The 26,337-nt window shown below is 56.8% G+C and overlaps 2 protein-coding genes across 10 annotated transcripts in view; one reads left to right on the top strand and one right to left on the bottom strand.

The window, feature by feature from the left end:
* The window catches only part of KIFC3 (kinesin family member C3), a 77,881-nt gene extending 76,242 nt beyond the window's left edge, over nucleotides 1-1,639 (top strand). For 7 of the 8 annotated variants that reach the window (XM_045442903.1, XM_045442904.1, XM_045442902.1 and 4 more), the window contains 2 exons: nucleotides 30-138; nucleotides 940-1,639. In XM_045442903.1, the coding sequence (XP_045298859.1) occupies nucleotides 30-138; nucleotides 940-965 (135 nt within the window). In that variant the 3' untranslated portion in view covers nucleotides 966-1,639. Of the gene's footprint in view, nucleotides 1-29; nucleotides 139-721; nucleotides 751-939 lie in introns of all 8 variants that reach the window. The other variant, XM_045442901.1, reaches the window with a different exon arrangement.
* A 988-nt stretch (nucleotides 1,640-2,627) lies between these two features.
* Nucleotides 2,628-23,560, bottom strand: KATNB1 (katanin regulatory subunit B1). Of its 2 annotated transcripts, none has more exons than XM_045442909.1 (20): nucleotides 23,421-23,560; nucleotides 21,968-22,272; nucleotides 17,676-17,806; nucleotides 14,508-14,625; nucleotides 9,175-9,275; nucleotides 8,510-8,551; nucleotides 7,788-7,871; nucleotides 7,451-7,566; nucleotides 6,953-7,024; nucleotides 6,642-6,792; nucleotides 6,351-6,541; nucleotides 6,106-6,236; nucleotides 5,653-5,703; nucleotides 4,732-4,799; nucleotides 4,473-4,592; nucleotides 4,233-4,382; nucleotides 3,872-3,948; nucleotides 3,717-3,791; nucleotides 3,340-3,456; nucleotides 2,628-3,032 (listed from the first exon to the last, which is right to left on the bottom strand). In XM_045442909.1, the coding sequence occupies exons 2-20, from the start codon at nucleotides 22,005-22,007 to the stop codon at nucleotides 2,900-2,902; spliced, it is 1,968 nt and encodes a 655-aa protein (XP_045298865.1). In that variant the 5' UTR covers nucleotides 22,008-22,272; nucleotides 23,421-23,560; the 3' UTR covers nucleotides 2,628-2,899. The 2 variants fall into 2 exon arrangements, with proteins under 2 accessions (XP_045298865.1, XP_045298866.1); XM_045442910.1 differs by lacking the exon at nucleotides 23,421-23,560 and adding an exon at nucleotides 22,400-23,376.
* Nucleotides 23,561-26,337: the final 2,777 nt, after the last annotated feature.

The raw sequence follows: 26,337 nt of genomic DNA, 5'->3' as shown, positions 1-26,337 counted from the left end.
CCCGCCCACCTGCTCACCCCTGCCCACAGTGGGAGCCGGCTTGCCAGACCCCACAGCCCTCGGCACGAGCACACTCAGCCCCCAGCTCCGGGACCACCAGCCGCCCAGGCTCCATCCGGAGGAAGCTGCAGCCCTTGGGTGAGCCTTTAGGGAGTGGGCCAGGGTGGGTGGGTGAGCCTCCCCTACGGGCGGATAGCCACTGGACTGCCCTTGCCTGAATGGACTTTTTGTTTTCCTTTTTTTGTTAAGTTTATAAAACTCATCCAGAACCTGTTTTACCACCTTTTCTAGCCCTGGGAAGTAGTCAGGGCAGACTGTGCTAGATCCATTTCACAGATGGGAAAGCACAGGCTCCCTGGAGAGGGAATAGTGTAAGGAGGAAGCAGCCCTTCGGGCTCCTAGCGGGGCTACTGACTTGAGGCCCAGGACCCAGTTCTCCCAGGCAGGGCTCCAGCAATACACACCTTCCAAAGCAGGCCAGGAACCCCCTGTTCTGGGCCTTGGCTCCTAGGGAGGGTGGGGGGCAGGGCCCAGCCCGTGTCCCGGGTGAGGAGTGAGCCCGGCCGTAGGACTGGAATGCAGAGCTCCAGCCCCCTGCCTGGCCCCACTCACAGAAGGGCCTGGCAGGTGCTAGAGTGCAAAGAGGTAGGGGCAGCAGGATCCTGGGGAGTCCTGGCCCAAGGCAAGCCCACCAGTGAGACGCCTGTTGCTTTGATTTCAGCCTGACGGCTGGGGCTGCAGAGTCTCCAGGTGAGTGTGGGGCCAGTGGCCCGGGCCTACCTGCCCACCTGCCTGGCCATCTTGGGTTGCAGGGCTGTGCCGGGGAGATGGCTGCTCAGGGCTGGGTCCGTCCTGCTGCCTGCTGTTTGTGCGCTTCTGCCTGGCTCCCTCCTGCCCTTATGCACAGAGGCTGACGAACCCCTCCTCCCCCTCCTGCAGGGAAGTCAAGGCCGGTGCCTGTGTGATGGACGTGTCCACCCTATCAGACCAGGGACTGGGTCGTGAGGCCTTGCTGGCCCGCTCCTGCTGTAGCACTGGGAGCCTAGGAGGCAAAGGCCAGGGTGGAGGCACCTCTTCCACCCCGTCTCCACTCAGAGATGAGAAACATGCTCAGAAGGAAATGGTGTCTCTCGTCCGTGGCTGTGGGTTCAAGTGGCACAGGCCGGAAGGGTAGGGATGGCCCACTCTGCCTGGCAGGCCATCAGGGGGCCCTTACGGGGAGGGCAGGAGTATGTGGGAAGGTGGTCCTCTCGCCCAGCCTGGTCTGACTTTCCCCCGCCTGCTGGGCCCCGTCTCTAGTGGGTGCGCTGAGGAGCCCCCGAGGGGCACAGGAACCATGACACCCGGGCAGTTTGGTGGGCACCCTGGGGCAGCCCTGGCCGCACGCGGGCCCTGTGCCGGACATGTACATAGTGTTCTAGGTGTACATAGGGGCACGGCCCTCCCTGCCGAGGGCCGGCCTTTATTTATGGCTGGCAGGAGGCCAGTGGGCGGGGATTCTGCTGCTCCCCTCATCTGCCTGGTACCAGGCTCTCTCCTTGCTCACTGGCCTCTTGACATCTTCCCCCCTTTGAAATCCTATTTAAGAACTTTTGGAAGCTTAGCCATTTTTACTTAAAATAAAAACCTTTTTACACAAGTGTGGTCTCAGTTGGTCTCGTGAGGCCCTGGTCAGATTATGGGGATGAGCCTTTGGCTCCACACTGCTAGCTGGTCACCCACAGCCCTCCTGGCCTCTCCCAAAGACCATGACCGAGTAGGTCCAGTGCCCCCTGGCCACCCTTGTCACAACTGGCCCACCCACACATGTTATCGCCTCCATCCTAGAAGATGGGAAACGATGGCTCTTCAAAGGCTTGAGAGCCACAGCCGGTAGGGCTGGGCTAGCCTGGCTCCCCTCGGTCTTGGCCTTGCCCCTTAAGTGGACCAGCTGTAGGTGGGTGCCAGCCTCCTCCCAGTGCTACCAGACCCCAACCACAAGCTCAGTAACTCCCCACTCCCACCCCCCGCCGTGGGGGTTGTCAGCCTGTACCTGGTCTTGGCCTCGAGGGGGACTGCAGAGGGGCTCAGTGGGGCCCCCTCTCCAACTGGGGCGAATCTACCAGCTGTTGCCAAGGAGCACAAGGGATCAGTGCTGGGGGATCCTGCAGGGAGTGAACACAGTTCAGAGCCCTCATTGGAGGACAGGGCAGCTGCCCTTCCAGTCCTGTCCCTGGAGGCCTCTCAGAGAAGGGGGGGTGGTTTGGGAAGGGAGGTGGGCTCTGTGGCGGCCAACCTGTGAGGCTGGGGTACTGGCACCCTGAAGTTTACAGCTGTGGGCTGGCCCTGGAGGCACCCACAGGACAGCTGGGAGTGTGGCTGAGACAAAGCGATGGGCCGGTGGGGGCGACCCCTTGCCTGTTTCCCTGAGCCATGAAAGGGGGGAGCTGCTGCCCCCCCCCCCCCCATAGGTCTGAACTTGCCCCTTCCTGCAGGCCTGGCACTCTGCTGCCCCCTGCTGGCCACTCTGCCTGGTGCACTGCCTCCAGGAGGGGGAGCGGTCTCCTCCGTGAGGGGCCAGGCAGGCAGCCCTGGGCCTGAGAGAGACACGTGGCCAGAGAATGCCCCTCCAGGCAAACAAACCAGGGAATAGTTACAAATTTAATAAAATCCACCTTATAAATTACAGCAGCAGCCCCAGGGCGCTCTCTGCTGCCCCAAGAAGCGGGAGTTGGCAAAGCTGGGCAGCCACTGCTGGGGAGAAGTTGTCTGAGAGCTCAGGGCTGTGCAGGTGGCCAGTGGGCCAGCGCCACCACCTCCAGGATGGCCGCAGGGCTGCAGCAGAGGCCAGGCAGAGGCTCACGGGCCCAGGAGTGCACAGGGAACAGGAGTGGGGGCTGAGGCCAGACCCAAGAGCTCCTCAGTCCAAACTGGCCATGAGTAGGTGCAGCTCGCGGAAGGCACTGCCGTGGCGGCCACTCAGAGCCGACTTGCTCTTGACGAGGCCACTGATGCTCTTCAGCTGCTTGTAGCAGAGCCGGCACTTGTGTAGCCTGTGGGCAGAGAGGTAGCGCTTGAAGTGCCAGGGCCTCTGTCAGACCACTCCCGCCCTCCTCTTGGAGGCAGGCCAGGACGCAGGACTCATCCAGGCCACGCCTGGGCTCAGGGCAGAGCAGGCCACGGAGCCCGGTCTGCAGCCACCCCCATCCCACGGGGGTAACACGGCCAAGCCACTGTTCCAGGCACAACCTCCTCTATAGGCTGCCTATAGCAAGGCTATCGCTGAGCAGGCTGGGCCCCCAGGCCCGTGGACCCGTGGACCCAGACATCCCAATGCCGACACACGGCTGGGCCCCTCACCTCTCCTCCCGGCTGATGTCCACACCCACAGATGGCGGGGCCGCCAGGATGTCAGTGATCAGGGGCAGAAACCGCTGCAGGATCAGCTTCAGGGAGGTGCAGCCAGTCTGGACATAGCTTCAGAGGCAGATGAATGATGGAGCCACAGACAGAAAGATAAACAGAGAGCAAGGTCCACAAAGACAGAGGGGTAGACGGAGGAACAGGGACAGCACAGGCTTGTTCTCAGCGCAGCCTCTCCCGACTTGGCGGGGACGGTAGAGCTGCAAAGCCGCTTCACATGGGCACCAGCCCTGGGGTCCTTCCCGTCGTCCCCAAAGGAGCCTCTTGCCCCTCCCATCCCTGCCGTGAGGCAGTTGTGGCTTCCCCACGCCTACCTCTCGTACTTGCTCTGCAGAAGCTTCTCGATCTGCGGCAAGACCGTGGTGCACAGGTCCAGCTTCCACAGGGAGCTGGGGAGAGGGCGGGGGACGTGGGCCCTTAGCACCCGGCCTGGCCCGCTCCGCCAGCCCTGTCCACCACAGCGACTTACGCTTTCTGGTTGACAATGTTGAGGAGGTCCACTACCACCGACAGGTCATTGATAGCCACGGCTGAGTCCACCGACGTCTGTGTAAAGACAGCACCTGTCAGAGGGGACCGGGGACACAGCGGCCCCTGCCTGGGTGTGGTGTGATGGACTTTGTCGTGGGGTGTTAACAAGACTGCACCTAAAGTGATGACCGTGAGGCCCACAAGAGGTGTTCGACAAATGGCAGCTTGTGAGGACGATGGTGGCAGAATGGGACATGAAGTCAGCCAGTGTGGTGACAGGGGCCACCCAGCCCCACTGCCCCGCCTTGTGCAGCCTTCTTCTTGGCCAGCCCAACGCCTGGGGGAAAGGTGGTGCTTGCCTTGATGTCACCCGTGGTCCACACGGCCCGCACGGTGTCCAGGTTCTTGTGGCGGCTGGTGAGTACCACGCACATGGTGTCGTGGCCTTTGCGGATCTGCGACATGGCGTCCTCGTCGACCAGCTCCGCCTGCTGGGGGATCTTCACGGCCTGTGTGGGACGGGTGCCCACGTGCTGGCGGTGAAGCTCCGCCCTTGCCCATGGGCCTCCTTCCCGCCCTCAGGTTGGACCCCCACTCACGGGCAGGAAGTCAGAGGCCTTCAGCCCAATGGGCTCATTCCGGGCAGCAGGGATGATGGCAGGCTCGGCCTTGGGTGCAGGAGTGGGAGTGACGACCGGGGGCCGGGGCAGGACCTCGAGCTGGTAGGGTCCAGAGCTCAGCGGGTAGCCAGCCTGAGGCCTCCCTGTCTGCCCACCCCGGCACGGGAGGCCCCGACCATCGCTGGGGACCTCGGCCCCTCTCCCAGCCCCATACTGCGCCCTCTACACCTAGACGTACATTTGGCACCGGGAACTGCGAGTCCATGGGTGGGCTGGGCTTTGCCGCCTCCTTGGCTGTGGCCGTGTCTGGAGGAAAAGAGAAAGGTCTCTGGGTCAGGTCAGGCCAGAGGGACGGGCGGGAAGAAGGCAGGCCTCGTGGTGGACCTCTGGGTGGCGCCTGTTAACTGGGGGAGATGGGCAGGAACCAGTGGGGCAGCTGAGGAAGGAGACATCAGCAGTGGGGAGTTGGGATGGGGGTGGGGGGGAGGGTTAGGTGTGGGAGGCTCCTGGGAAGGCCTGAGGGTGGGGGTCGGACCTGTCCCCTCCCTTTCCACCCACTCCACCACAAGTCTGGCAGAAAGCAGGCATCAAGTACGGTGTGTGGATGGGACCCAGGGAGCTCCCAGGAGTGGCTATCCTGTCACCTCACTGGGAATGGAGTGGGGGTGGGGGTGGGGACATGCAGTGAGTAGATGGTGAGTGGGAAGCACAGGAAATACCACCTTGAGGGCGAATGATGAGATGGCCCCTTGAAGAGGAAGCCAGGTGGAGGAGGGGAGGGACGTGGGGGCTGGCCTCCGGCTCCCAGACCCGCCCCCCTCCCACCTCCCTCCCACCTGCTGCTTTTCCTGGCTCTCTCTTCTCCACCGGCCCACAGGGGCCCTCTCTCAGCACACCACACCCCTGCCTCCACAGCACGTCCCATCCGCAGACCTAGCAGTGTGGCTGGCTGTCTGCCGTCTGTCCTCCTCCCTAGGGTGTGGGCTCTTGGGGGGAGCACCTGCCCGCCTTGCTCATGCTCCATCACCAGGGCCTAGCAGGGGGCCGGCGCACAGCAGGTGCTTTTGGGTGAGCCCAGAGAAACTGGAGATGGTGCCACGGCAGATGAGGCCTGGGGAGCTGGTGACCCTGGGAGGCCAAGCTCCGCTGCCTGACTCACCGTCCTCGGGGGGTGCCGGGAAGGGCTCACTTCTTCGGGGTGGTGTCCGACCTGCAGAGGCAAGGAGGGCTGGGGACTGATAATGGCCAGCCTGGGGCTCCTGCCTGAGCCCTCAGAGCCGGGCTGGCCTGGGACACAGGGGATAGAAGGTGGTCCCCAGGTGCACACACAGCTGCAGACCTGTGACCCCGTTCCTGGTCCCAGGAAACCCCAGGCCTGCGCCCTCCCATCTATTTGCCCCTATGGGGCCTTCCCTTGCTCGGGATGGGCTGGGGCAATGAGTGACTGCGGGGCCTCTGCTGGGGCCTTCAAGACCTGGGACAGAGCCTGGGTTCCAGGTGTAAGCTGGGAATCAAGCTTCGGAAGCACAGCGACATCTACCATAAAGCACCGTTGGCCTCCATGCACAGATGGGGGCCCCGGGCTGGGCAGGGGCCGGGGGGCGGGCCTCACTGATGCTGTTCTTGGGCTGGAAGATCTCGTTGTACTCCTCGGCGTTCTGGATCTCGGCCCGAGACTCCCGCTCGTCCCGGTCATCCTCGCTGCTAGGGCTACGGCGCTCGCTCTCCGAGTTCTGCTTCACCCTGTGGGGCGGGGCCGAGCCGATAGGAGGCTGGCCCGGCCAGCTAGGGCCGGTCCCCCAAAGCCTTCTCAGTGCCGGCCCGCCTCCTGAGCCCTCTGGGGCCTGAGCACCCTACCTCTGCGGCTTGCTGCAGGCCGTGCTGGGCCTCTCATAGATGCGCCGAAGCGGGGCACTAGGGTGGGCTGACTGTTGCGCCAGGGGCCGGCTGTCCTGCACAAGGTCCTGGGCCACGGTGCCTGTCCTGGTGACCCGCGTCAGGTCCACCACATAAGAGGAGACGTTGCTCTGGGAGAAGGCCACACCTATCTGCAGGAAGTGGCAGAGCTGGGGTACGGGAGGGCAGGACCCCAGCAGGGCTGGGGGGGACGTGAGGGCCTGAGGGGGAGGCGGTGGGTGGCTCTCTCACCAGCTGGTCGTTGCAGACAGCCAGGTCGGCCACCTTGCCCCAGCTGACCAGGACCACGTCAAAACAGCGCTCGGGCTCCCAGCCATAGACGCGCAGAGAGTCCTGGCAGCCACTGTACAGGCAGCAGCCATCGGGGTTGAAGAGGACGCTCCTGGGCCAGGCGAGAGTGGGCCGGGGTCCCAACAAGTCCAGGAAGGCTGTGGGGAGCCCCGGACAGAGGGAGCAGAAGCGGGGACGGGAAAGGCCCACCCATACCCACATCCCATGGCCCCGGAGGAGGGCCCAGAACCGCCACCCAGCTGTCTGCGCACCTGACAGGCCCTGGCTCTCCTTCGATGCAGCTCACCACCTGGAACTTCTCCAGATCCCAGAACCGGATGGTCCTGCAAAGGCAGCCAGGCTGTGCCGGGGAGCCGGCGGCCCCGTGCCAGCCTGCATGCGGGCCCGGGGCCTGGAAAGCCCGCTTCTCTGCAAACGCCCGTCCCTCTGGGTTGTGGCCACCAAGAGCAAGGCCTAGGGCCAGGGGTTGACCCTACCCAGGCAGGCGAGGGGCCTTGGCAAGTGGGAGGTGAGCATGGGCTTTAGATCTGGACATGCCATGACGGCCCAGGATGCTGGGGCCCGGGAACCAGGGCTGGGGGTGAGATGGGACCAGGACCCCACCCTGGCGCGGCCGAAGTCCGTTCGGTCTACAGAGCATCACCGGCATAGGACACCTCGGGACAAAGATGGACTGGGACAGAGAGACACACACAGAGGACAGAGATGAGAGGTGGCAGTCATGGGTCACAGGCCTTGCTCCTCCTCACCTGTCAGAGCTGCCAGAAGCCAGGAGGTACTCATTGGGGTGAAACTCCACCACGTTGACAGGCCCCGTATGACCAGGAAACTCGGACATCATCTTGCCAGCAGTCAGATCCCAGAGCTGGGGCAGGGCGGGAGGGAGGTCGGGACCCGGCCTGGGACCTCGTCTGCCCACTCTCCCTCTATTCCCGCCCCGGCTCTTTATCCACGAGCCGCCTTCCGCTCTCCACAGGCTTGGGATATTTGAGCCCGACTGGGGGTGGGGGGGATGGCGGAGGACCCAGGCCGAGCGTGATCAGCAGACCTCAGCCCGCCCCAGGCCCAGGTCAGGCCAGGAGCTACCTTCACTGTGTGGTCATCTGCCGCCGATGCCAACCACTTCCCGTCGGGGCTGAACCGCAGACACCGCACAGCCTGGCTGTGTCCCTGAGGAGAGGACAGAGCGCTGAGCTCACCGTAGGGGCCTAAGGCCCAGCGGGCCTCCCTCCGCACCACCCTGCTCCACCTCGCCCTTGACGAGCAGGCCTGTGAGGGAGGGGTCACGGAGGGTGTCGCAGAGGGACACTTCTCCTCATGCACTCAGGACTCCCAGTCCTGCAGGATGCTCCAGGAAATCCAGATTTATCGGTCATTCATATTAGTTTGGAAAGCAACATATCTCATGCCTCTTTTTGCAGACGTACATGTCCCCTCTTAATGTCAAGGGTTTAAAAACGTCCAAAATTACTTACTAAACTCGGTGCTTCCAAACCCATATGAACAGGAATGCTTTTCACCTAATGACACCTGTCATCTGCCTACAAAGCCAGAGTACGGAGCACAGTTTGGTAAATATGGCTCTGGGAGGATTCATGGAAAGCGGGGGACCCAGGTGGACCGCCCACAGCACTCCTGCTCTGCTCTAGATTCACGTCTCTCACTTGGACCCTCATTTCCCACATCGTCACCCATATGGGACAGAATTCCGCCCTCACCCCACTCCCCGTGCCAGGGTCTGGGCACTACCCCATGCTCCACGCCTGCACGGTGCTCGCGGAATGACCGACAAAGGGCGCCCTCCTTACCCTGTATCGGAAGACACAACCTTTCCTCCTGATGTCCCAGAGCTGTGGGGAGAAGAGCAGAGGGGCAGAGTCAGGACAGGTCATTACCAAGGTGGGCTTGGCCTCGAGGGGCCAAGCTCAGTCCTGGTGCCCAGCTCAGAGGGCGGTGTGCGGCCATGGGCAGAGAGGGGTTCTAGGCACCCCCAGGTCATTATACCCAAAAACGACAGGGTTCTGGAAACTGTTCACTAAAGGTGAGGTGTTTTTTTTTTTTTTTTGCTGAAAATCTTACATTTTAATTTTTATTTCTTTTTGAGAGAGAGAGAGAGAGAGAGAGCTAGTAGGAGGGGCACGGGGACAGAGGGGACAGAGGATCCGAAGCAGGCTCTATGCTGACATCAGTGAGCCCAACATGGGGCTCAGACCCACGAACCATGAGATCATGACCTGAGCCAAAGTCGGATGCTCAGCTGCCCGAGCCACCCAGGTGCCCCAAAGCTGGGCATTCTGAGAATGTCTGGCAAATGTTTCCACATCCCTCTTCCTTGGAAGGTGCAGACACTACCAGAGGGAAGACGCACCCCCCACAGAGCCAAAAGCTACCTGTGTCATCCTCAGGTACGACACACAGCCCAGGGCCCTCTGCTGGCCCAGCGGGAGACACAGGGCACAGAACAGTGTCGCACCTTGATGTTCGTGTCCTGGGAACCTGAGGCTACGAACTCGCCGTACGGGTGGAAATCCAGGCTGCAGATGTTGGCTTTGTGTCCCATAAGTGTGCGAAGAACTGTCAAGGAAGAGAGCAGAGACGGGCATGAGGCGAACGAGACACCCAGTGGGGGAAGGGCTGCCACGTTCACTTGTGTGTGCCTCCGTGGTAACCACACAGCAAACCCAAACAGCGATTTTAAAAATAGGGAGACAGATCAACCAGAGTCCTACCACGCCGACTGATTTTCCTCCTGATAGATGAAGCCACTTCTGTCATTACCTAAGCCCCCAGGAAATGTAGTGCACGCTCCCTGTAGCTCACACCCCTGGGCTCGTCCCAGTGTGTGCTCCCAAGGGCGCTGCCCTAGAGTCAGCAGAGCCGGACAACGATTGCACTCGGTTCACTTACGCTCTCCTGGGCCCCCCCGCCACAGCTGAGGCAGAAGAGGGGTGCAGGAGACGTCCATGCTGGGGGAAAAGCTGCTTGGTTGAAAAGAGAAATCCAGGAAGGCTTTGTGGAGGAGGTGGTATTTGAATAGGACATCAGTGGGTGGAGGATGAGGGAGGATATCAGGCAGAGGGAAAAAGGGGGCAAAGGCCCCAACGACGGCAGTTGGAGGGCATGCCTGGAGTGGCTGTGGTCCTTACACCGGCCCCATGTCCAAGGGATCTGGAGGGTGGCTGTGAGGATGGGACGGGTGCCATGTGAACTGAGAACACAAGGAGGACATGACTGCTGCCCTGGGGAACCTCGGCTCCCATCCGTCAAGCATTTGCGGGCAGCTCGGTGGCCAGGCCCAGCCCGACCCTCAGGCAAACCTTGTGCTTCTATCTCAGAGTATTTCGGGCATGACTCAGATTTGCTTCTTGTCTCTGGCCTCAAGTGTCTTGCTTGTTAAAAGATTTATAATTTCACCACCTGAATGAAACTGATCATCCCGTAAGTGTAGGGGCCAAGGGATGTGGAATCCAGCCATCCTTAGGTTGAGCCAAGGTGAAACAGTTGCCTTGTGAGGTAATGAGTTCTCCGTTGGAGGTGTTCAAGCAGACTCCAAACATAATGCTTTAGGGACAAGAGAGTTGAGCTCCAAGTACTAGGTCAGTTGAACAAACTCTAGCGTATGATTGCCTCCTTCCCTCAAGGTCCAGGTGCAGGACTCTGGAGCCAGACAGAAAAGGGAGCAGTCTGGCTCTGCTCCTTGCTTGCTACGTGACCCTGGGCAATCCCTTACCCCCATCTGAGCCTCGTAATGGTCATGATTAGAGTTAAGAAAGTAGACATAAGGTGCTTAGCACGGGCCTGCATGCAGTAAGTGCTCGATGATGCCAGCTACAGTTATTCTTGTAATTCCTTTCTGCATGAAAGCTGCTTCCTCTGTCCCCCCAATGGAACCTTTGCCCGTCCTCCGGCCTCAGAGCACATATCCTCGTTCTCTGTCTTCTGACACCAGTGATGACTCCTCAGTGCCCATGACCATTTGGGCGCTTCCCTCGTCCCCAGGACATCTGCTGAGCACTTCTGGTGTGTGGAGAACAGCCTGAATGACATCAGCACATTAGCACCGCCCCCAAACACCAACAGGAGGTGGGCGAGGACCTAAGGCTCAGAGGGTGAAGCAGCCTGCCCGAGGCCGGTCAGCAGGGCGCAGAGCCAGAATTTAAAGCAGGCATCGGCGTCCTGAGAAGCATGCTTCACCACGTGACCCTTTACCTGAGTCAAGGGCGCTCATTCGCCTATGGCTCCTAACACGGAGCCAGGTGCACCTAAGGGCAGGATCAAATGAGCTGCTCCGGTCTTTATCTGCCTTGAGGTCAAAGTGCAACCCCCCCCCCCCCCCACCACATCCACCCATCCTACTCGCTGCCACTCTGCAGCAGGCCCTGTCAGGCGCCAAGCTAGGACCGACCCATTTTTAGCTCCTCCAGAGTGTGACGAGGCACACATCTGTTGACATCTGTTGACTAATTCAACCACCACATCTGTTGCCTATCTAATTCAACCACCAAAACCTGAGCAGCCGCCTCTCCCCACTCTCCGGAGCCGTCACATGCCACGGGGGGCTCAGGGGCTGTTTTGCTGGCCAAATCCAGGGCCGAAGGGTACAGACGTGTGCTGGCCCCTGCTCCAGGCCACGCCCACCTCCCAGCCCACTTGCTTTGCACCCCACGGCAAGGCTTCCAAACTCCAGCCCTGCCCCGAGAGGATGTGGCCGGTTCCACCCCTGTGTGGGCCAGATTCGCGAAACGCAGGCTACCTTCCTGTGGGATGGCTGGGCTGACCCACCCTTGCCCTCTGGCTGCGCTGTGGAAAGCAGGCAGGACCACATTCTTCTGGCGTGACTTCTGCCCTTGCTCTTCTGTCCCGGGAGGGCCCCTGGAAGTCCTGCTACTGCAGGGCTCGGTCACAGGATCCCGGAGTCGTGGAGTGGAGGGGCGTCCTGGATCCGTCTGCCCGGTGTTAGGACCTCCAAGGCGTCCTAGCTGAGTAGCCGTTCGACCTCTGCCTAAACCCTCCAGTGATGGGCTGCCTTTCGAGGCAACCCACGTGACAGTCAGGCAGCCCTTTTAGAAGCCCCTGTGCACCTGGGATGCCAACTGGCCCGTTGTTTTCACTTAAGCTGTGATGGGAGGGGTGGAGGTCGGCCTGAGGTCTTAGCTCTTCCCGCCAAGGCTGCTGACGGCAGGTTTCCGTCCCAGCATCGAACTCCCCGAGTGGCAGGGTGAACGGCACTAGGATGGGAGTCTTGATGCCGGGATTTGAGTCCCGGGTTCTGCCACCCCAGCCACCCCTCCTTGGGCCCCACTTCGCCCATGTGTCAAATGAGGGGGCCCTGCCGACCTGGCTCTGCATCAGAATCATCTGGAAGCGTACTGAAAGCCAGATTTGGGCCCACGCCACTGCTGAATCGGGTTCTCTGGGAGTGAGGTCTGGGCCATGTGTTTGTAATGAGCTCCCTGTAGAGTAGCAAACACTGAGAGCCCAGGGCCCGGGAATCCCACGGGTGGTCGGTCTTCATTCTTTGCCTGCCTCGAGCTCCTCACATTTCCCTCATGTGTGAAGTAGTCACGGCTGAGAAAGCGTGGCACCCTTGGCTCCTCCCTTTCGTCCCTTGCTCCTCAGTGGATGGTGAATGGCCGGTGCTGTCCACTGGGATTCCGATCCAGGTAGAGACTTCCCAGGCACACTGCCTTCTGCCCGAGTCGTTCTGCTTTCTCAGCTGGAGCCCAGCCAGCCGGAGCTTGCTCCTCCCCGGGCCCCGGAGTCCAGCAACACCCAAGCACAGCATGCCCTGCCTGGCTCCCGCGTGTGGCCGGGCAGCGGGAACGCACGTGGAGACACTAAGCGCGCAGCCCGGTTTGTTATCTCAGGGGCTTTGTCTTGCACATGCAGCCCATCACCGGGCGGGCAAGCATCACCCAAAAGGCCCAGGGGTGACATCTCTCTTGAGGACCATCTACATAAGAAGACCGCTGTTCTTGAGCACAGAGAACCTGGCCACTGGGCATGCGTGGCTGATGGCTGCTGTCCTACAGCAGAGGTCGAGCACACACCGCAGGAGAGGCCCAGAAAGACCTCTGGGTCTCAACCAGGCAAGGGGGCTCTCTTCTGGAAAAAGCAACCTCAGCAAGACCCCCGTCACAGTTTCCTCTCCCGTCCTTCAGGTACCGGAGGGCCTCCGCCCGGCATGCTGGCACTGGCAAAAAGCAGCGAGAAAACAGGTTTTACTTGGACCTCTCACTGTTGGCCTGCATAGTGTTCTGCAAAAATACTGAACTAGCTGTCAACGTTCAGAAACGGGGGGATTCCACTGAAAGTTCCAGATTCCCAGCTTCTCTTTAAAAAGTCTGTACGGCAGGGCGCCTGGGTGGCTCAGTCGGTTAAGCGTCTGACGTCGGCTCAGGTCATGATCTCGCGGTCTGTGAGTTCGAGCCCCGTGTTGGGCTCTGTGCTGACAGCTCAGAGCCTGGGGCCTGTTTCAGATTCTGTGTCTCCCTCTCTCTCTGACCTTCCCCCATTCATGCTCTGTCTCTCTCTGTCTCAAAAAAAATGAATAAACGTTAAAAAAAAAAAAAAAAGGCAAAATAAATAAATAAATAAAAAGTCTGTACGGCTGGCAACACTGGGCCCAGGCTGCCATGTGGCAGCGCCCCCTTTGAGGGAAGGCAAGACGCCCCACGTGGCCCGGAAGCAAAGGCGCAAGTTTATACACTGAAAGATCCCAGCAAGGATTTAGCATAGGACCAAGGGTCACCACTGCAAAACCTCAGGACACCGGGACAAAGTGCCTGAGAGCAGATACGGGACCCAGGAAACTGCACGCGTCTCCCAACAGCAACCAAACGGGAGCCTAACATGCGATGTCGCCGCACCTTCAAAATTCTGAGGGAAAACTATTTCCGATCTAGAGTTCTACAAACTCCAAAAAATAAATAAACAAGGATGAGGGTAGAATAAAGTCATTTTCAGCCGTGGATGGTCTCGAAAACTGAACCCGTCACGCACCCTCTCTCCGTGAGCTATGAAAGAACGTGCTCCAGCAAAAAGAGGCAGAAAACCAAGGAAGATGGCAAATGTGGACTCTGGCGCAGCCAGGCTCCCGTCACAGAGCTAACTCCTTGACTTCCGTGGGAGGAAGGCAGCAAGAGACGCACAGAAGGGACGGGAGTTGCCACGACACCATGTTCCTCAGAAAAGCAGAGGTAGCGAGACACGAGGCAGAAGGACAGAAGGTTGAGGCCCCTGGAGGATGGGAAGGAGTGAGGTGAAGGCTTCTCATTTCCGTCATGAATATTTGGAGAATGGCCGGCATTTGGCTTTTTAAGCTCTGTACAACTTCTATAAAGATGAAAACCAAGTTCAAACAAACAGAGCACAAGGAGACAGAAGACCTACCCGCCCTAGGACCCATTCCTGCAGGCAACGGTTGCCCAGAGCTGAGAGGCGGCGCCCCCACGTCACGGCGCACGCACCCCGGTTCTCCCCACGGGCCCCCACTTGTTCATGTGTCTCGCGTTAGCCCCTGATGTTCTCCCAGGTTCTGAATCCACACCGACACCCACCCGCCCATCCACAGGTGTCCGGGACATCTCCTGGGAGCCTCCTGGGCGTCAGCACCCGGAGGCAGCAGTGACGTCGCTGCTGCTGGGCTCACAGGGGCGGGCAGTCGCCACCCGGTATGGTCAGGTTTCCAGGAGGGAAGGACCCAACAGAGTCAGGACAGGCTTCCCGGAGGAAGCAGCTCATAGCAGAGCCTGAGACAACATGACTGCAGGCGTACATGTGGGGAAAGCAAGCGCAGATGCCTACTTTTGGCAGCTTCTAGGTCCCAGACGCGGATGGAGCCCGACTGGGAGCCGGCCACAATGAGCTCCTCCGGGGTGTTGAGGCGGACGCTCTCCACTGGGGACGTGTGACCTGTCAGGCTCTGTGGAGAGAGGGTAGCAGCTTCAGGGCACTGTGTGGAGAAGCCCCCGCTGCTGCCCCAGTTTCTGGCTCCCCAGGAAGGGCGTCAGCAAGAGGTGGCTCAGCAGGGAGGCTGTGCTCCACGGAGCCACACCGAGGCTCTCCCACACGCAGGCTGGGCAGCCACTTCTCTGGGCCTCGGCCTCCAGGGCCCAAAGGGAGCCAGAGCCCGGTCACGCTCCAAACCCCTCCCGCTGCCCGGTGTGCCCCAGATGAGGACATCGTTTGCCCAAATGGCCCTGGGCCCCTTACAGGGGAGCCGCTGACCCTCCAGCCCTGAGTCCAAACCACTAAGCTCTGCTTCCACCTAGGCTCTGCTTCCATTCCCACTCTGCCCGGCCATGCTCCTCAGGAGAAACCCTGACAGAACCGAGGCCCAGCTGGCCAATGGCACACACCTCACCCCTCTGGAATGCCTGGATCCCCGGGGGTTGCCCCTGGCGGAAAACCCGGCCACACTCCCAGGCAGGGGCTGGTGGAACCCAGAGAGCTTGGCAGTGACTCTACTGTTAAAAACTCTCATCCAACTCAGCGCAGGCCAAAGCGGGGCAGGGCTGGGGCAGGCCTGGGGCAGGGCTAAGCCAGGTCCCAGCCCAGCCCCTTAGAGGGGTGGGAGGTGCTGGCATTTCCAGCTTTCTGGAGAGAAGGCTGGAATGTGAAGTCCATGGCATCTGTCACTCCCCGCCCAGCACTGACCACCTCGAGGCACAGTGGTGACTCCATCATTGTTTGCTAAGACGATGTTCCGAGGGAGGGGTGGAGATGGCAGGGGAAACTGCTCCCCAGCAGAACTACCCAAAGGCCAGACAGTCACAAGCAGCCTGTGTGACTCACAGACGTCACCAGTAGGAGTATAAATGAGTAGAAACTCCATGGGGGGCCAGTGGGCAAAATGTGTCCACACTTAGAAATGCACATTCCCTGCATGCCACAACCCTACCTCTGGGGGCCTCCTCTGCACGCGCTCAAACACATGGCAAACAAAATAGACACAAGGTCGTTCACTGCAGTGAATCTTTTACACAAAAGACTAGAAGCCATATAAGTGCCCAACGGAGGAAACTGGTCAGCTAAGCTGTGGTCCTCCATGCAACAGAAAGCTTATCACTTGGCCATAAAAATGAATGAGGGAACCGTCCGAATTATAATAAAGACTCATCTTCATGACACTTCAGGCGAGAAAAGGTGAACGGTGTATACAGAATACTGTCTGTATATTAAAAAAACAAAAACAAAAACAATAAGGGGGAAAATTCTGGAAGGATATAAACTAATCAGAAACTGTGCTGTGGTGGTCCGTAGGGAAGAAAGTGGGAATCGGGGGAGGAAAGAAGACCTTTCACTGCTTACCCTGGATCATTTGGATACTGAACTATACGAAGCTCACACATACTCAGAAACACACAAACAGGTAAAAGTGGACCGTCTACAGGGCGCGTAGCATGGGCCTGAATCCGAAGGTGAGCAAGAAGGTGGTGGGGGTGAGGAGCTGAGAGGCCTGGTATGCAGTGTGTAAGCAGGGGAGACATGGGGGGAGGCCTGCAGGCTGACCCCAGCGTAAGAATGGGGTCCCCCACCGTCTGGTGGGGGACGCGAGCATGGGGTCACCTCACGTCCATTTTGGTTGGTCTTTATTGATTCGTTTTCAATCAGTATGTGTTACTTGGGCATTTTGGGGGTGGGGGTAGGACACACTTGAATCCCAAGAATAAAGTGAAGCGAAACAAAGCAATTTCAATTCTGTGCTTTACCCTGGCCCTGATTCAGCTTGGATCTCAGTTCTTGGCTGCATCTCACAGAAATACTGAGGTGATTAAGTTTCTACTAAAAAAAAAAAAAAAAAAAAAAAAAAAAAAAAAATCACTTCCTATCCCTTATCTTTATCTTCACGTGGCCAAGAATCATAAGAATGTTAATACCCTGCGCTGGCAAGGTCGTGGGGGGGGCGGTGGGGAGGGCAGGTCCCCATTCTTCTGGCAAGAATATAAATTGATTTCTGGAGGGCAATTTGGCAATATGTTTCGAAAGCTTTTTAAAAAGTGCACACCCTCAGATAATGCAACCATCGCAGATCTGTTCAAAGATTGAGGTAGATGAGGATGTTCCCCTCTGTGGCTGAGCAGAGCCACAGCACTGGAAATAACCTTTAGGCCGGGAACAGGGCAATGGCTAAGCTAATTCCGGCTCATCCCTACAATGGAATACCCGGAAGTCATTAAAAATCACGCTGTGGAAGGATATTTGTTGACACCGGAAAATGCTCGCAAACAATAAAGACTGTTATCTTTCCAGGCTACAGAGGAATAAGATAGTGCTCCAAAAATATATGGTTATATATTGCCATGATGCGCATGTGTGCACGTTTGCACGTGTGTATATGTATGCCTGTATATGTATCTGTATCAGCACCCAGAAGGGCATAGACCAAAATACCAAGTGTAGTGGTCTTTGGATGATGGAAATAGATATAATTCATTTTTGTATTTTCCTCCTTTATGTTTTCCTGTTTTGGAGGCAGTTCGGGGCAATGAATTCATTGTGTGACTGGGAGAAAGTGTTGTTAAAGAACCAGCTCGCTAATCAGCTTCAACCTGGTGCCCTCAAATCTTTTTTGTGGAAGGAGACAGGGAACGATTCAAAGTAACCTCCGAGCGCGGCTGACAGGTGGGCGGATGGGCCAGCGGGCAAACCTCAATCTTGAGCCCATGGGCTTATTTGAGCTTTCTCACATAGGCTCCCTGGAATTCTGTCCACCAGCAGGGGACTTCCCCATTCCTGAGGGCTAGCTACTGTCCCAGCCATCGGGATTGTCCTGGGCCTCCCTTGAGCAGACGGCTACAGGCCAGGGAGGTGGGCACTGATGTCGTGCTGTGTCCCCCTAGCCTCCGGGTGCCCTAGACCTGACAGAGCCTGCAAAGCCACCTGCTCCCCAAGCCCCGACCCCACCCTGCTCCCCAAGCCCGTCCCCTCCCTGGGCTTTTGTCCTGTTTCCCGCAGGCTAGCGAGGCTCACCATGATGCAGTTGGGTTTGTTGATGGACCATAGGTTGACACGGCAGTCATCTCCACCAGTAGCCAGCAGCCGCCCGGAGGCTTTGCCCAGTACCAGTGAGGACACATTGCTGGCGTGGGCAACAATCTCCTCTACACGAGAAAGGACAGGAGGAAAAGGCATTCAGAGAAGGCGGCCCCTGGTCCTGGCACGTGAAGCCCAGGCGGAGGGCTCTGCCCACTACAGCTCCCCTTTGGTGACACCCTGCCATGAGCCGAGGCCTGGCTGCTAGGACAGGCCTTGCACCTGAGGCAGAAGTGACTATTTCTCAACCTCAGGCATTCCTGTCCCACACTCCGGCCTGACGGTTTTCTCCTTTTCCTGCATATAAACTGATAGTATTTTTATGTTTACCATGCTCAACTTAAAAAAATGACTTGTCTTTTGTATTTAGCTCTTTCTAAATAAAGACAATTAAGCGGTAAAATTCATAAAGTCACGAGATTGATATGTTCATTATACTTTATAATACAAAACAAAAACAATTATTAAAAGAAAAAATATTGACCCACATACCACCTAAGCATCTCTCTGGGGCTGCTTGCTACACACATAAACTCACTTTGAAGAACATACTTGGACCATTCAGGTCAACTCTAGACAAGCTATCTCCAAGTGAGCTCACCCAGGGCTTCAGCCCCCAGCTTTAGAATCATGGACCAGGTTCTGGTCTGAGCTCTGCTACTGTAGGCTGTGTGGCCTTAGAGTAGTCACTTACCCTCTCTGAGGGCTGGGTTCCTCCTCTGGTAAATGGAGGTAATAACAGTGCTTGGTTCATTGAGTTGCTGAGGATTCCCTGAGAACATTCTGTTAAGCCGTGCTCAGTGGTTGTTAGCAAGGCTAAGGCACAGAGAGTGGGCACTGGGGGCCCTGGCAGGCATAGGCGGGTGGGCTGCCTGGGGGTGGGAGGCCCGGGTGTGAGGGGTGGGAGTGAGGGCTGACCAGACAGAGTGGGAGGTATGGCCCCGGTGGGCAGCCATGAGGGCCCCTAGCCAGGACTGCTGAAGCTGCAGAGGGGGAAGCAGATGTAAACCACAGAGGGTGTCATCAGTGCTCCAAAGGGAACAAACATGAGCAAGGAGCTAAGAGGCAGCCCAGGCCTCGAAGCCAGGCCCTAAGTGACTTCCTCCTGGGAATGAGGAGGACAGAGGACAGGTCTCCCCACACCAGCATAGGGAAAACCCCAATATGCCGACGCCCTGAGGCAACCGGGAGGCCGGCTTGGGTGACGCTGAGGAAAAGGGCTTGCGGTCGTTGCCCAGAGGGCCTCTCCTGCGCTCCGGCCTCCACCCTGCCTGGGGGTCTCTGTGGCACTGGCTTCGCACCACAGGGCGGGTGGGAAATGGGGCCCAGGAAGGCTGCTTGTCAGGAAGTGTGGCTCAGAGGGGATGTCATCAAAACTGCCCTGAGGACCAGACCCCAGGCTCACTGTCACAGATGATGCGCCACCTCAGGGCCCCGCCCGGCCAAAGCCCTGCACAGGCTGAGTCCAGCCCCAGCAGAGGCCCAAGTGTCAGCGGAGGCCTCGGGAACCCCATCACTGGACTCAAGGGAGCTGAGTCCCTCCCTAATCTGCATCTCAACTACGGGCAGTTCTGTCCTCTAGACACTGTAGGGACAGATGCCTGGGGTGCTCTGGGGCTTTGGCCACAGACTCTTGTCTGTTCAAGAGCTTCTGTTGGGACCTAGTGACTTCCCAACCCAGAAAGAGAGCACCCACCTTCTCCCTGAGCACTCAGTTCCCAAGCCTTGGGCCTTCTCCCCTTCTCTGAAAACACTCCCTGCATGCACTGCCCTCCACTTGTGACCTACCTAAAGGCCTGGGTGTCTACCTTGGCTCTCACCCTTCCCAGGGAAACCTCTGGCTGGGCTCCACCTCACTGGGCTTTCTTGGGCACACTGCCACCCCTCTCTGGGCCTCAGGACTACTGCCCCTTAATTCATATATAAATGTTTCCTGGGCGGATGCTCCAGGCCCAGCACTGGGGAGAATGTGGGGAACGACAGTGAGAAGGTTCCTGTGTTTATGCTATAGCCTGATCAGATGGGTCCTGGGACATGGCATCCCTCTCGAAGAACCAGAGATGTTGGGGTAAGAAGGATGTGGAGGTTGGGTCTTTCTAGAGGGGCTCAGCTCACTCCCCTCTAAGCAGCCTGACCAGGGTCTCTGGCCTGATTGGAGCCCCTGGAGGAGCCGGGGACCAGCAGGAGAGGGAGGTACACCATGGGCACCAGGCAGAGGAGGCTTCGGCATGGGGCACTGGCCTAAGAACTCTCCCTCTGGCCTGAAGGACAGCAACCACCAATGGCCCAGGCCTGGGTACCGAATTTTAGTGCAAACAAATAAAATTCCTCACAGCATCTCTTGGCAGGCCAGGCTGATGGCTGCTGCTCCACCCTCTGGCCCAGGCCTGTGCCAGTTTCTCAAGCTCAGTTGGCACAACCTGGGCCCCACGTCCGAGCTAGAGCTGGGGACACTGCATTCTGACAGAGGTGCTGAGGATTTGCATCCTAAATGGAAGGTGCAGAGAATTGGGTTTCGATGACCCAAACTGGCCTAGCACCTTCTGATCTTTGCTGGACTCTAAAGCCACAAGGAGCAGGGATCATTTGGCTTTGGGATCTTCAGACAGCTTATACTCATGGCGGCTGCTATGCACATGAACTTGTCAGCAGAACCGACATGCCTGATCATATTACCTCTTGTTTGAACACTTTGATGGCTTGATCTTGCCTTTTAAGATAAAGCCAGGGCCTCAGAAGGGCTGGGGTCCCGTGGACAAGTGCCCCCAAAGGCCCCAACAGCCTCATGTGACACACTCTCTCCACTGCTGTGTGGCAGCCCTCTTTGAGCCCTTCCAACATACCGAGCTTCCTGCCCCAGGGCCTTTGTATGTGCTATTTAAGGCAGCCTAAGCACTCCCCTACCCTGACCATTATCTAGTTAATGGACTTGAAGCACAGGTCTCAGCTTGGAATCAGAGAAGGAGAAATGGAGGGGTGTGGTTATTTGATTCCTGCCTGTTGCTCTCCCCAGGCTCTGAGCCCCGCTGCACAGGGACCTCATCTATTTTGCACGCCACACCCCCCCTCCGGACTGTCTCCTCAGTGCCTGATTCTATGCTCAGGAAAGACCAGCTATGAGGGAATATATAAGCCCCAAAATTACAGAGCCACTCTGTCCAAACTGTACTCTCCTTGGGAGTCCATAACAGGGTTCTCCCAGAACCCTAAGGCTAAGAACAATTTGAAACTGCCCAAACTTCTCATTTTACACATGAGGACACTAAGATCCAGCAAAGGGCTTTGCCCAGGTTCTGAAAACAGCTCAGAGGAGCCTTGCACAGCTTCCGAAAACAGCTCAGGGAGAGCTCATAGCAAAAGGTGACCAGTGTGGGCACAGCAAATCTATGCCAACCAGTTATTATAGGTCAGAGGGACCTTTGGATCCTCAAGATCCTTTCCAGGGGTCCAAGAGAAAACTATTTTCAGAATAACACCGAGATGGTACGTGACTTTTACCCTCTCGTTTGCTCACAAGCATACATGGGATTTTGGGGGGGAAGACATGTGATGACATCATCACAAATGGCATGTTTGACTGTATATGCTTGTGTTTTAAAATGTCTGGGTATTAATTCCTAACGTGTAAATATGGATAACTCCCACAAACAAAAAGCCGTCAGGGTCTTCAACAATTTTTAAGAGTATAAAGAGGTACAAAGATCAAAATGTTTAGAACTGCTAGTGGAGAATAACGTGTAGATGGGTGATGTTGCTGCTCAGTCACATTCCAGACCCTTTTGCCAGCACCCCTCAGCCTCCCCTCTCACCCCCACCCCCGCTCCAAGATGCCCCACCTCATGGGGGAAGCCCGACTCGTGAGATGTCTGCAAATGCCATGAACACCTCTTGGCATTTCTCTAATCCCGCCTGTCAGCCTAACTGCGCTGAGAGCTGCTTTTATGTTCACCACCTCGCTTGGGTCTCACAGCAACTCTGGAATGTAGGTGTGATCATCTCACTACACAGACAGGAAATTAAGCCTCAGAGACGTTAAGTCACCTGCCCAGTGTCACCCAGCTAAGAAGGGCCAAAGTCATGATTTGCCTCCTGGTGTATCTGACTGCAAAGCTGGGAGTCTCTCTCTGTGCCAAGAGCAGGAGACAAAGCTGGGGGTTCTGGCTCTCCAGCAACAAGCAGCTAACAGAATAAACGGGGTGAGCAAGAAAAAAAGAGAGAAAACCACTCACGCAACTTCCAGGCTGTCTTGGTGACCATGGGGGTGGCCATCCTTCAACCGGCTGCACCTGAAGCTCTGCCCACAAAATAGACTGTGCTTTCCTCCAGGGGTGGGGGTGGATCCCCCCCAGGATCCGCCAATCAAGTTGGCAAGGAGTTCCCACACATCCAGGCAGAGGGAATGCCTCGACTCTCAGCTCCGGATTGCCTCCTGGTTTTAAATCATTCACAGCAGCCACAGCAGCAGCCTGTGTGTGCCCGTCAGGATCCTGGGTTGTGGAATGTCAGGCTTGAGCCATCTCAGCTCAACCCTGGGCTGGAACACAGACAGAAACGATGGCTTGTTAGAAAACACTTGGTATGAGTTCGCCAAACTCTGGGCTTGCAGAACTACAGCTGCAGCTCCCTGGATCACCAAGGCCACTTGACAAAGAGACACCCACCAAAGCCACCAGAGCCAGGAGCTGCACTGCCAATCGGGTTTGAGAATCTGGAGGAGGCACCTCAGGCAGGGTGACTTGGGACCCAGGGAAAAAACGTCCTCCCAGATGCCGGGATGATGGGATGGGAGGAGGCTCTGTTCCAGGAGGCTGACCGCCTGAAGTGCAGCAGCCGCAGTGGGGCGGGGAAGACCACATGTCCGCAGTTCAGACAGATCTCTGGGAATGACTGCTGTGTCTGACGCTATGGCAAGGGGGTGGAGTCAGAGGCTAAGCTTATGGGCCCAAGAGAGGCACTCCAGAGACAGGCATTTAAGTCTCCTCTGGGTAGAATCTCAAAGAGGGCCCCGAGGGTCCAATCCCTCCGTTCGTGGCAAGGAAACTACTCCTGGCCCTGGCAATTCCCAAGGACAGACTGGGAACTAGGTCTCCAGTCTGGGCATGAGTCGGTATGACTCCTCAACTCTAAAAGGCCACCTCATGAAGCCTTCTACCCTTTTCTTCCAAGCCTCTTTCCCATGAACCCTCTCCTGTCCGTCCCCTCTCTCCTGGATTCCCCAGTTCTGCCTCTCTAGTCCGCCGTTTGTTCCCTTTCTCCTTGCTGCCTGTGTCCCCCATCCGTGCATATCCTGTCTTCTGGGCTCCCTAACTTGACCCCTGCCTCGCCAGACCCCCTTTATTTCCCTCCCCACTCTGCTATCAGTATCCCCCCATTCATTCACTCTCCTGCTTCCAGTGTCCCCATTCACCGCCCATCCTCCTGCAGACCCCCAGCTCCGCTTCCGGCCTCCCAGGTTTTCTCCTCCGGCCCCCAAGCCCGTCCCGCCAGTCCCGCCCGTCCCGAGGCTGGGGCTGGTCCCACGGCCTCGCCAAATCCTCCCACTCCTCTCGGCTTGCGGGGCACGGGCTCCAATTTCCCCCCGCCCGGAGCTTTCTCCGCCACGGCGCGGCTCGGCCCGGCCTGGAGTGGCCCGGTCCAAGGCCCATAGGCCCCCTTTCCTCCTCGCCCCCTCGCCCACTCCACCTGCAGCTGAGGCTCCGGAGGCCGAGGCTCCTCTCCAGGCGCGACCCCCACTTGCCTCCATCCCCTGCCCTGATTGGCCGCTGCTTGACAACCGACCCTCACAACAAAACCTCCGGCTCAGAGCCCCGCCCTCCTCACCACCCGCACCAATGAGCCGCCGCGAGCGCTCCACCTCCAGCCAGGCTTGACCAATCGAAGAAGGCGCTTCTGCCGCTTTTCCTAAGTACCCGCCCTCTTTTCCTGAATTGGGACTAATCACGAGGAAGGAGAATTCAAGAGCCTCCCCTCAGCTTCTAATTAACCAATGAGGGCTGTCATTTCCTTGGTCCCGCCTCCACCTCAAACTTTCCCTTTCCTTCTCTCCCTCAAACTTAATTCGCGTTTGAAAGCATTTCGAGCCGCCCCCCAATGCCGGCTGCGCCAATCGCTTTAGCAACCGTCCCAATTTAACCAATAAGCTTAAGCCTTATTGGAAAACCCAGTTCCCAAGTAGCCAATGGGGAGGGGACATCGGGAGCAGCGTGAAGCCAAGGACCTTCCATCTTGGAGGGGGGCGAGGAGGTGAAGTTTTATCACTTTGCCGTAGTTCCTGCTCCTTCCCTCTAGTCCGGGCGGTGCTGCGGTGGTCTAAGAACTTTACTCCTCTTCTCTGGCTCGGACTGGAGACCTTCAGGGAGACGGAGCTTGATCCTGGGTGCGAGCCGGGAGTGGAGATCCGGGGTGCTGCCCCACGGCCCGGCGTCGGTGAATAGATGTGTGGGCTGCCACCTTAAAGGCACCACCAACCAGAAATCGGAGAGAGGCCGGCTTCATTTGATTCGTGGGCAGGAAGGGCTTAGGGAAGGGCCGTGACCGGCTGGAGCCGGGGCCCCACACGTGGCCAGGCCGCCTAGGAACCGCTCATTAGGGACTCGAGCCCACTGGTGATGCCCAGGGCCTGGTGCCTAAAGACCACCGAACCTCCCCGTTTATCCACCAGCCGCTCACTGCAGCTCAGGGCAGCTTGATCTCTTGTAACGCACCTGACAATCCTAAGAAGTAGGAATTCCTGTTCCGATTTACGGATAAGGAAACTTGAGGTCCAGATTAACGCGCTTGTAATAGGCCACACGATAAAAAAGAATGGTGTCCGGATTTGAACCGTAGTTGTTAAAGCAAAGTCTGTTGATTTCTCCACGGTACTGCACCCCCTGCCAGAGAGAGGCAGAGGGTCCACCCTCACGTTGTACTTTTGGGAAGTGGGTGGAGAGAGGTATCAAAAGAGGACTAGATGAGCAGAATAAAATCTGATTGATCAAAGCTGTCCACTCTGTATTTCCCCTCAAGTTTTTATTGTGAAAAACTTACCAGAGAAAACTTGCAAAGAATTCTACAATGATGTGTAATAGTTTTAATAGTACAATTCACCTGGTGGATAATCCAACACTTGCTAACGTTTTTCCGTATTTGCTTTGTTCACGTATGTATGTATGTTTGCTGAGTGATTTGAAAGTTGTAAACATCAAGACATTTTGCCCTCAGTGGCACTAAAATGCTGAGCACGTACCTCTTAAGAATAAGGCTCTGGTCCTGATAAGCATTAAATCACCACATTTAAAACAACGGCAACAACAAACTAATAACTCGCTAACATGCAGTCCAGACTTCCCCAATCATCCCCGAAAGCTATGTAAAACTTTTTCTAGCTAGGAAACAAGATTCACCACACCTGGCTCTTTAACTCATTTTGTTCCAGTCCAACTTTTTTTTTTTTTTTTTTAAATAACATTGATCTTTTGAAGAGATTGATCAGGACTTTTACCTTGTAGACTGTCCCACATTATGATTTTGTCTCACTGTTTCCTTCTAGTGTTATTTTTGTTTCTTTCCCTCTGAATTTCCTGTAAATTCGAAGTTAAAACTTGATTAGATTCAGGATCAGCATTTTAAAATACTTTGTACTGAAGTATCATGCACATGCTCCAAAGGGCATAGACTCTTAAGTGTCAAAGTGAGTTTTCACAAACTGAACATGCTCAGGTCAGGAACATTACAAACTTCCCAGAAGCCCCCCATGGTGCTCCCTCACATTCACTAACCCTTATACCCCAAGAGCAGTGATTATTCTGATTTCTAATACCATCAATTAATTTGTCTGGGTCCCCCCCCCCCCCCCATATAAATGGAATCAGGCAGCATGTACTTTTTTGTATCTGGAAATCTTTTGATATTGTATATGAGGAATCTCCATGTGGCTTATAGTTCATGCATTTTCACTGAGCCTAGAGTTTCTCAACCTTACCATTACTGATATTTTAGGCTAGATCCTTTTTTGTAGCAGGGAGCTGTCCTGTGCATTGTAGAATGTTTAACAGTATGCCTGGGCTCTACACACTAGAAGCCAGGAGCATTCCCATACAGTTATGACAAAAATCTCTCAAGACCACAATATATGTCTCCATTCTACTCTTGATGTGCATTTGGGTTCTTTCCAGCTTGGTACTAATAATAGTGCTGCCATGAATGTTCTAGTACATGCCTTTTAGTGGATGTATATGTGCATCTTGGTTGAGTTGTTCATCATTCTTGTTCATTGGATGAGCGGGTGAATAGACGGATGGGGGAGCGTGGATGGATGGGTGGATGGGTGGATGGAGTGGAACCTAGGAGCAGAATTGTTGGGCCAAAGCTTAGTCCTAGATATCTCCAGTTTCCAAAGTGGTTGTACAGATTGACCCTTCCACTGGGAAAGCTACGGGAGAGTTCCATTTGCTTCTTATCCTCCTGACACGTATTCATGGCATATATACTGGTGGGTTTGCGGTGGCATTTCATATCCCTGATGACTAATGAATTTGACACTTTCATGTGTTTCTTGGCCACGTTTTAAGCTAACATTGAGTGCTTTCTAAGTGCCGTTTCCAGCCCTCTGATTTAC

Source organism: Leopardus geoffroyi, chromosome E2 (assembly GCF_018350155.1).
Source record: "Leopardus geoffroyi isolate Oge1 chromosome E2, O.geoffroyi_Oge1_pat1.0, whole genome shotgun sequence".
NCBI lineage: Eukaryota > Metazoa > Chordata > Mammalia > Carnivora > Felidae > Leopardus > Leopardus geoffroyi.
The sequence above is the reverse complement of the archived record's forward strand: the minus strand, read 5'-3'. Positions and strand labels throughout refer to the sequence as shown.